Source organism: Elephas maximus, chromosome 7 (genome assembly GCF_024166365.1).
Source record: "Elephas maximus indicus isolate mEleMax1 chromosome 7, mEleMax1 primary haplotype, whole genome shotgun sequence".
NCBI lineage: Eukaryota > Metazoa > Chordata > Mammalia > Proboscidea > Elephantidae > Elephas > Elephas maximus.
In genome coordinates, this window is record NC_064825.1 from 72,840,327 (window position 1) to 72,849,075 (window position 8,749).

At 53.5% G+C, this 8,749-nt stretch overlaps 1 protein-coding gene across 7 annotated transcripts in view; it reads right to left on the minus strand.

Annotated features, from left to right (window-relative positions):
* The window catches only part of ABCC8 (ATP binding cassette subfamily C member 8), an 89,294-nt gene extending 80,791 nt beyond the window's left edge, over window positions 1-8,503 (minus strand). For 6 of the 7 annotated variants that reach the window (XM_049890578.1, XM_049890579.1, XM_049890577.1 and 3 more), the window contains exons 1-3: window positions 8,089-8,503; window positions 6,555-6,696; window positions 1,286-1,407 (exon numbers count right to left, since the gene is read on the minus strand). In XM_049890578.1, coding sequence (XP_049746535.1) covers window positions 1,286-1,407; window positions 6,555-6,696; window positions 8,089-8,236 — 412 coding nt within the window. In that variant the 5' untranslated portion in view covers window positions 8,237-8,503. Of the gene's footprint in view, window positions 1-1,285; window positions 1,408-6,554; window positions 6,697-7,266; window positions 8,064-8,088 lie in introns of those variants that run through there. The other variant, XM_049890582.1, reaches the window with a different exon arrangement.
* Between the last annotated feature and the right edge of the window lie 246 nt (window positions 8,504-8,749).

Sequence of the window (8,749 nt, forward strand, 5' to 3'; positions counted from 1 at the left end):
GGTACAGCCCTTAGACACGCAGTCTCTGAAACACATGCAGAGTCCCCAGGATCTAAACCTAGCTCTGCCCCTTTACTAGCTGAGCGGACTAGTGCGAGCTACTTAATGTCTGAGCCTGAGTTTTCTGCTCTGTAAAGGAGAAATGGTAGTGGTTCCTACCTCACAGGGTTGTTGTTAAGGATTAAATGTGTTAATATAAGTAAAATCTTAGGAAAGTGCCTGGCTCAATGAGTGTTCACTGTTATTTTATCTCTCTGAGTTTCAATGTCCACATATGTAAAATGGGGGTAGTAACATTACCAAGAGGGGATTTGGGGAATTAAATGAGATTATCCGTGTAAGAAGCCGAGCACAGAGCCTGCCACGCAATATAGGTATTACCGTTGTCTTTGTCTGAGACCTCAGTCACAAGCATCGGAAGCCCTAAACGGGCACTAATTCCTAGGTCTCCTTTGCCAGCTTCTCCCCGTTGATCCTTTCTAAATGTAGGCAAGCCACAGGGTCTAGTCTCGGGGCTTCTCCCTTCTCTCTCCATGAAGCTTCATCCAGCCTCAAGCTATAGACGCCACCTACAAGCTGCCCACGACTGCTGGGTGTGTATCTCCAGTGCTGACCTCCCCCCGAATGTCCTGTATGTTTATCCAACTGCCCACCGAACACTTGAGCTGGCTGTCTTAGTGACATCTCAAACCCAACATGGCCAAAACAGGAACTTGATTTCCCCCCCGCCCCTCCAGAAAGCCTACTCCTTCCACGGCCTTTGCCATATAAGCTATTAGTACCACCACTCACCCAAGCGCTTAGGCCCAAATCCTAGGAGTCTTCCTTGCTCCTCTCCTGGTCCCTGACTTCATCTCCTACCACTCTCCCCCGTGATCACTTGACTTACCCACACTGGCCTCTTTGCCAAGTTTGTTCCTATTAGAAGGCTTTGCTGTTTTCCCTGCATGGGACGCTCTTCCCCCCAATATCTGCATGCTCACTCTCAGAGACTCTCCCTGCCCGCTATAAACAGCAACACCTCTATCATCCTCTACCCCTTACCCAGCTTTAGGTTTTTCATTGCATCATCACCATCTATTTATTTATTTATGTGTGTTTACTATCTATCTCCTCCATCAGACAGTAAGCTCCATGAAGGCAGGAACTCTGTCTTCTTCACTTCTTTGAATCTCTAGTGCCTAGAACAGTGCCTGACACAGAGTAGGTCCTCAGTAAACATTATCTGAAGAAATGAATGAAGGCACCCATCCCTCCCCTTCCTTATCCCTTGCCCTGCCCCTACCGATGAGCAGCTTGGGGAAGTTGGAGGTCTCGATGTTGTGATAGTAGACCACAGAGGTGACGGCGGCCATGAACGCCATCCCAGCTGGCATGTACAGGTGGAGATGGCGGGATTCAGTCACCCTGAGATGGGGGCAAGAGAGAGACAGGATGTAGATGTGCTGAGTACCCCAGTAGAGCAGACCCACGCCTCGTGCTTATGGCTCAGCACACAGTAGGCCCTCCAGCTCTACTCCATATACTGGCTGCTCTGCCCACAGCCCATGCCCCAAACATACCTGGTAACTAAGGGGCACAGCCAACAGCACAAGGCAGCACTGACACCCCTCCCCAGGTGGCATAAAACAACACTAATTATAGTCAACATTTATTAAGCACCTTTCTAAGTATGGAGTCCCTAGGTGGCACAAACAGCTAAGCACTTGGCTACTAACCAAAAGGTTGGCAGTTTGAATCCACCCAGAGATGCCTTGGAAGAAAAGCCTGGCAATCTACTTCCAAAAGGTTACAGCCATTGAAAACCCTAAGGAGCGCGGTTCTACTTTGACACACATGGGATGACCATGATTCGGAATTGACTCCACAGCCACTGGTTTGGTTCTGAGCACTTGATGTATATTAACTCATTTCATTTTCATAAAACCCCATGAAGTAGATAAAAACTGAGGCATAGAGAGGTTAAGTAACATGCCCAAGGTCACTGATTTTGTTCCCTCCCTTGAGATGGGAAGAGGGGGATGGGCAATACCAGATTATCCCCTCCCCACTTTAACTCACAGAGCCTTTCTGGTAGGTGGAGCCTGGCCTGGTGATAAGACCCACAGGGAGTCAGATCCCTCTCCCAGACCTCAGGCTTCCCAGACCTCCTCTCCTCAGGTGAGGTGGCCCACCTCAGTTGGCCCTGACTGTGCCCTTCCGTGGCTCCTTCCTCAGCCTGACACCAAAGGCCCAGGTGACATGGACTGAGTCCATTTGCAAGCACTGCTCAGGCTGCTCTTCCTGCTTCAGCCATGTCAGGACCCTCTCCATTCTCAGAAGGCCTCTTATAATCTCCCGCTGCCCTTGCTTATTCTGTTCCTTCTATCCAGAGTACCAGGTGTCCCTTCCCTGGAGAAGATGACAGCCAGGAGGGGCAATCATACCCAGAGTTAACTGTCCAACTGGGCAGTCTATGTAAGTGATACCTCAAATGGGCAGAAGGCTGAGAGAGCCCAGTGGAAGGGGTAGGAACCAGGAAAGCTTCACAAAGGAGATGGCACCAGGCTGGACTTTAAAGGATGAGCAAGAGTTCAACAGATAAGGGGTGATGGGCATAGCAGCCATGTTGGGATCCCACGGGGTCTGGTGGGGCTGGGGTGTAGATATAGAGCATGTGAGCTGTTCACCAAATAGCTTTCTCCCCTTCATCCTTGCTAAAAGAACTACAGGTTTGCTCCAGCAGCAATGCGCCCAGCTCCTGGGGACGGATCACCATCAGTCCAAAAAGCCATGCAATTCCATACCCCTTTGCCAGTGATTGCTTTAAGGGCCGCCACATAACCTAATTCCTGCCAACGAGATGAAAGTCTGCACAGTATGATCTCCCTCAGAAGAAAGAGGCACATGAGAAGCACGCCCCCTTTGTCCTTGCTGAATGATACCTCATGTTATGGACTGAACTGTGCCCCCCAAAAATATGTGGTGTAAATTCTAACCCCTGTAGGGGTTATAATCCCATTTGGGAATAGGTTTTCTTTGTTACATTAATGAGACAGTATTAGTATAGCATGCATCTTAATCTCTTTTGAGATAGAAAAGAGATTAAACAAGCAAGCAAGTGAGCAGAGATGGGGAAAGACAGATGCCGTGCCACATGAAGACCCCCAAGGAGCCAAGGAATAGAAGCTGAAGAGACAAGGACCTTCCCCAGAGCAGACAGACAGAGGAGCCTTCCGCTAGAGCTGGCACCCTGATTTCAGACTTCTAGCCTCCTATCTGTGAGAAAATTAAGCTTCTGTTTGTTAAAGCCACCACTTGTGGTATTTCTGTTCAGCAGCACTGGATAACTAAGACACCTCACTAATCTACGCTGCTTTGGTTGTTCCGAATTCAGAGCATTGCACACAGAAATAATACTTAAATGAAGACAGGAAAGCTCTACAGGTTTAAGATACCTTAAACCAAAAAACCAAACCCACTGCCGTCGAGTTGGTTCTGACTCATAGTGACCCTATAAAACAGTAGAACTGCCCCATAGAGTTTCCAAGGAGCACCTGGTGGATTCAGACTGCCGACCTTTGGGTTAGCAGCTGTAGCTTTTAACCACTACACCACCAGGGTTTAGTTAATCATTAAATGAGACTTACCCCGAGCCAAATCCGAGTTTGAAAAATCCTGGCCTTAACCAGCCCCTACTCCCACTTGCCTCTCCACCTGCCACCCTCCCAACCCCCCCCCCCCCCCGTCAGCTTTCAGCCAGGTCTGAAAACCTAAGCTGGGATGGACTGGAGGTGCCACAGGGGCAGGGTCTATGGCTTGTCCTCCTGTCTGCCCCTTTCCAAGCCTTCTTCCATGCTTGCCTGCCCAGAGATGTGAGTTCACAGATGGAGGTCAGCAAAGACCAAATGAAAGGTGCTGACCTGCCCCTTGGGGAGGAGATGGCCAAATGCACTGAGCTGGAGAGTTTTGGGTGGAGGTGCAGCCCCATACAGGAGGAGCTGCTGGATAGCAGGCAAGAGGGAGTCCCTGACCTGACTCCTCCAGTTTCCCAAATTCTGGAATATACCATCGTGAGGCTTACTTCTGCCCAGGGCTCTGCCACTCTATGCTCTTGACTCTCCACACTGGAATTACATCTTCCATGGCTTCATGAGGCAGGCCAGGCAGGGATTACCGTGCTCATTTCACAGGTAGAGAAAGTAAGGCCCAGGAAGGTTGGATGACTTGTCAATAGCTGGTACATAGCAGAAGCCTGTCTTCCTTCTCCACAGTCAGAGAGTTTTCCTCTCTGTCACCCCAGCTAATTATAGCCCAGGAGTATTTCTGATCTGAGGGTTCACAAGGCATCCCTCCCTCTCTAGCATCTGTGCTGCTTTGGAAGGGGTGTTGGGGTGGGAGGCAGACGTGTCACCTGCTAGTTATGTAGCAGTATGCCTTCTGACCTCCTTGCTGGAATGGCAGACTTGGATAATCAGGAGTCGCTGCCACCCTAAGGCAAGCAGTTATCACAAAGATGACTGCTGAAGCCAGGATGCAGGGTCACTGGGAGGTGACAGGGGTGGGAGGTGTGGGGGGAATGGGGAGCATCCCATCCCATCCTCCTGCCCTCTAGCTACAGGAGCCAGGGCTGGCAGGAGAGAAGCCTGGGCATGACCTGAATTCAGTTTAGAGGGGCAGGACCTCGGATAGTCAAGGCAAATGTCCCAGCCCACCCCCCATCCGACTGCCATGCCTTCCGTCAGGCAATCCCTGAGCCTGCCAAAGCTTCCATGCCTCATGCCTCATGCCTGGTTAGTGAGATGGCTGCTCTGCTGCTGACACACCATTTCTAGCTGCAGTTATCTCTCACCTAGACTATGGAAATCACCTCCTAAATGCTTGTCTTAGTCATCTAGCGCTGTTGTAACAGAAATACCACAAGTGGATGGCTTTAACAAAAAGAAATCTATTCTCTAACAGTCTCGTAGCCTAGAAGTCCAGATTCAGGGTGCCAGCTCCAGAGGAAGGCTTTTCTCTCTCTGTCGGCTCTGGGGGAAGGTCCTTGACATCAGTCTTCCCTGGTCGAGGGGCTTCTCAGAGCAGGGACCCTGGGTCCAAAGGACACGCTATTCTCCTGGCTCTTGTTTCTTGGCGGTATGAGGTCCCCTTGTCTCTCTGCTGCTTCTCTCTTTTATATCTCAAAAGAAATTGTCTTAAAACACAACCTAATCTTGTAGATTGAGTCCTGCCTCATTAACATAACCGCTGCTAATCCCACCTCGTTAACATCATAGAGGTAGGATTTACAACACCTAGGAAAATCACATCAGGTGACAAAATGTGGACAATCACACAAGACTGGGAATCATGGCCTGGCCAAGTTGGCACACATTTTTGAGGGGCACAACTCAATCCATAACAGTGCTGTTTCTACCTCCAGCTTCACCCTGCCTCCAACATGTCCTGGACACTACCCTCCCTCACTTAGGTCCTCACCTAAAAGTTAATTACATCACTGATTACATCTCTCTTCTGCTCCAAACTGCTGGCAGAACCCAACCCAAACACTCAGCCTGACATTCAAAGCCTTCCCTGAGATGTCCCAGCCTGGTTTCCCAGCCTCAGCCTCCATCGCTCCCCTGCATGTGTTTTATGCACCGGCCACTCTGCACTGCTCCCCACCACCACTGCTTTCCTCCCTCCCCGCTCCAGCGCCACTGGTCCTCCCTCCTATTAACTCCTTGCCTATCAACACATAAGTTATCCTTCCAGGCTCAGTTCAGAATCTCCCTTATCCCTGAAGCCTGCCCAGCTCCTAATCAGAACCAAGCCCTCCTTCCCCTCCCTCCCCTCCCCGAGTATTTACCTACAACAGTATTTCATTGAGTCTCCTGAGGACTCAATAAATGTTTATTGAACGGGGTCACTGTGAATATAAAGATGAAAAAGACCCAGCTTCCAACTCTGAGATGCTTTCTGACTCAGGGGGAAACATTTTGGCAAATAGATAGATTTTAACATACAATATAATCTGTGCGCTAGCAGGGGTTGAGAGGAGCGAGGTGTGAGGATTGAGTGGCGAGGCTACAGGGAAGGTGGGCAGGAGAAGAAGGTTTAGGACTGAGGCTAGAGGCAGGTGAGGCTGACCCCGAGAAAGCTGGATGCCAGACTGAGGAGCTGAGACTGCACCTTGTAAACCACTGGGAATCAAAGAAGGGTTTTAACTTTTAAGCAAGTGAGTGACATGCTTAGAATTCCCCCCCCCCCCCCCGAAGAAGGTAACTCCAGCAGAATGTGGAAGAGGCCTGGCATCTTCCACAGGAGTTGAGGCAATCTAGCAGGCTCTAGGATTATTTTACTGGGCCTTGGCAGTCAGGTCTGTGTTCCTGTTAGCCTCCTGGACTGAGGGCAGGGCCTGGGTCTCACTCGTTTCCATGTCTCCAGCACCCAGCACAGAGCACCTGACATACAAGATGCGGGGTAAACAGCTGCCAGATTTATTAGGAAATGATGCTGGCTCATAGAATGCAGGTGAGCTGAGGGCTCTCTGGGCCTTTCGGGAAGCACTGTGAAACAGACCCACTCTCACTCACCCGTCAGACAGGATGCCCTCCGCGATCTCACACACCAGGACAAACAGCAGCATGAAGGTCAGGATCCAGCGCAGGTTGTGTCCCGGAAAGTGGAGCCACGTGCTGTGGTGAATGTGCACCTTGGAGCTCTGACTGCCCCATCCTGCAGGGAGAGACAGTGAGAGGCAGGCAGGCCTGGCCCACCTAGGGGAGACCTGGTGGGTCCCAGGAGGGTGCATGAGATCCACAGTGAGGCGTGGGAAGCGTAGACATTTGTACATGTGTGCATGAGGATCCCCCAGTGGTACACATGAAACCAGGCCATGCAGGCCCACATGGGCAGGCACCTCATTTTTATATGCGGCTCTCATGTGACAAGTCATCAGGTAGATAAGCTGTTGGGTTGAGAACGGAAGTTGAATGCTAGTACAGTTTTTGATACGCATATGAATATATGTTGCATATGCTTCCTATTTCAGCCTAGTTGTTTGTCAATAACTAGTAATCCTGCTTCTGCAGTACCCTTTCTCTTTTTAATTTTGTGACAATCTTCCGTTTCCTCCCAGAAAAAAAAAAAAAAAAAAAAGCTTCCTCCCAGGAAATCGAGTCGATTCCGACTCATAGCGACCCTATAAGCTGTATGTAAACGTTTTTTTTCCCCCCCTTAGTTAAAATGAATTAACACTTTTGGGGGAGGCAGGGGGCATCCTGTAAGTTGACAGAGCTGACCGACCTGGGGGATTCTAGCTCTTGGAGCGCGGTGAGGGGTCCCGAGCGAAAAGGCACACATTGCAGTCCCGGCAGGGGCGCCCAACTTTGCAGAAGGCTTTCAGGCCGGGGCGATCGGAGCCGCCAGGGTCGCTGCGCCCGCCAGTCCGGGCTACTCGGGCACAGAGCCTGAGAAGTTGTGTGACCGAGACGCGCCCCGGCGAGGTAGCTGAGGAAGGGGATCCAAGTCCCTGGATCCTGCCTCCCCTCACCCAGGGCGCGCGGGGCCGGGGATTGTCAGAGGCAACAACCTGGCTCAGCCCGGGGGAAGCGCAGGAGTTGGCGGGGCCTCTATTCCGGCCTCCGAGGCGCAGGTTGCTCTCTTCCCTGGGCCCAGCGGCGACCAGCAGGAAGGGTGTCTTGGAGGAGGGGTAACCCCGGCTCCCTAAGCTGCTCCACCGAGGGCGCGGCCCGACCCCCTCCCGACCTTTCCAGTGCGAATGGAGACCTCTGCTTTCCCCTTTCCCCACCCCAGCTCCCGCCCTGCTGTGAGGAAACTTGGGGTCCCCTGGGTCAGGGACGTCCGCTGTGTTCCGCGCGGGTTCGGGGGCACCCTGGAGAGTCAGGAGGCGCGGGAGTTGGGGGTGTCCGGGGAGTGAGGGGATGAGCGGCATGTGAGTGCCGTAACTGCCAGGCAGAGCACGGAGCAGGAGACCCCGAGAGGGAGGCGAGCGGCGGTCGCGGGGCCGGAAGGGGACGCGGAGCCGAGCGGCGCCCGGTGCTTCCTCCTCCTCCTCCCCCTTCGCCTCTCTCCTCCCCTCCTCTGCCTGTCGCCGCGCGCGCTCACCGATGAAGAGGATGGGGAAGGTGATGAACAGCAGGAAGACGTGCGGCACCACGTTGAGCGCGTCCACGAAGCAGCCGTTGTTGAGGACGCCCTGGTCCACCCGGTAGGCAGCCGAGTGGTTCTCGCTGCCGCAGAAGGCCAGGGGCATGGCGGCGCGGGCTCCGGCTCTGGCTAGGGCTGCGGCTGGTTCCGCGCGCCTCCCGCGCCTCTGTCCCTCGCTGCTCGGCGGGCGGCGGGCCCGGCTGTCAGGCTCCCGCCCCCCTCTCCCCGCGCCGGCCCCGCCCCACCAGCCCGCCCGCTCCCGGCTCTGCTCCACTACCTGCCCGGCCCGGGGAGCGGCGCGGAGCCCGACGGGCGGGGCCGCGCGGGGTCCCGTGTTCCAGCTGTGCGGCCCGCGCGCCCAGATGTGCTCTGGGACGCTTTGTGAGTGCCCGTTTCGCGCATGCGCAGGGGGAGAGTAGGGCATACCGGGTGCGTGGGTGGGTAAACTCAAGTTTAGGTGGGAGAGTGGGGGCGGAGCAGAAGAGAGAAGAAAGGTCCCCGTGGGCCTGGAGTGGGCGGGTTCGGGGTCCCAGAGGGCAAGTTCACTGCCCGCGGGTCTGCGGTGTGGGCTTGCTTGGGCAAGGCGCCGGTATAGTTAGACCGGAGGGTCCTGGTTGGG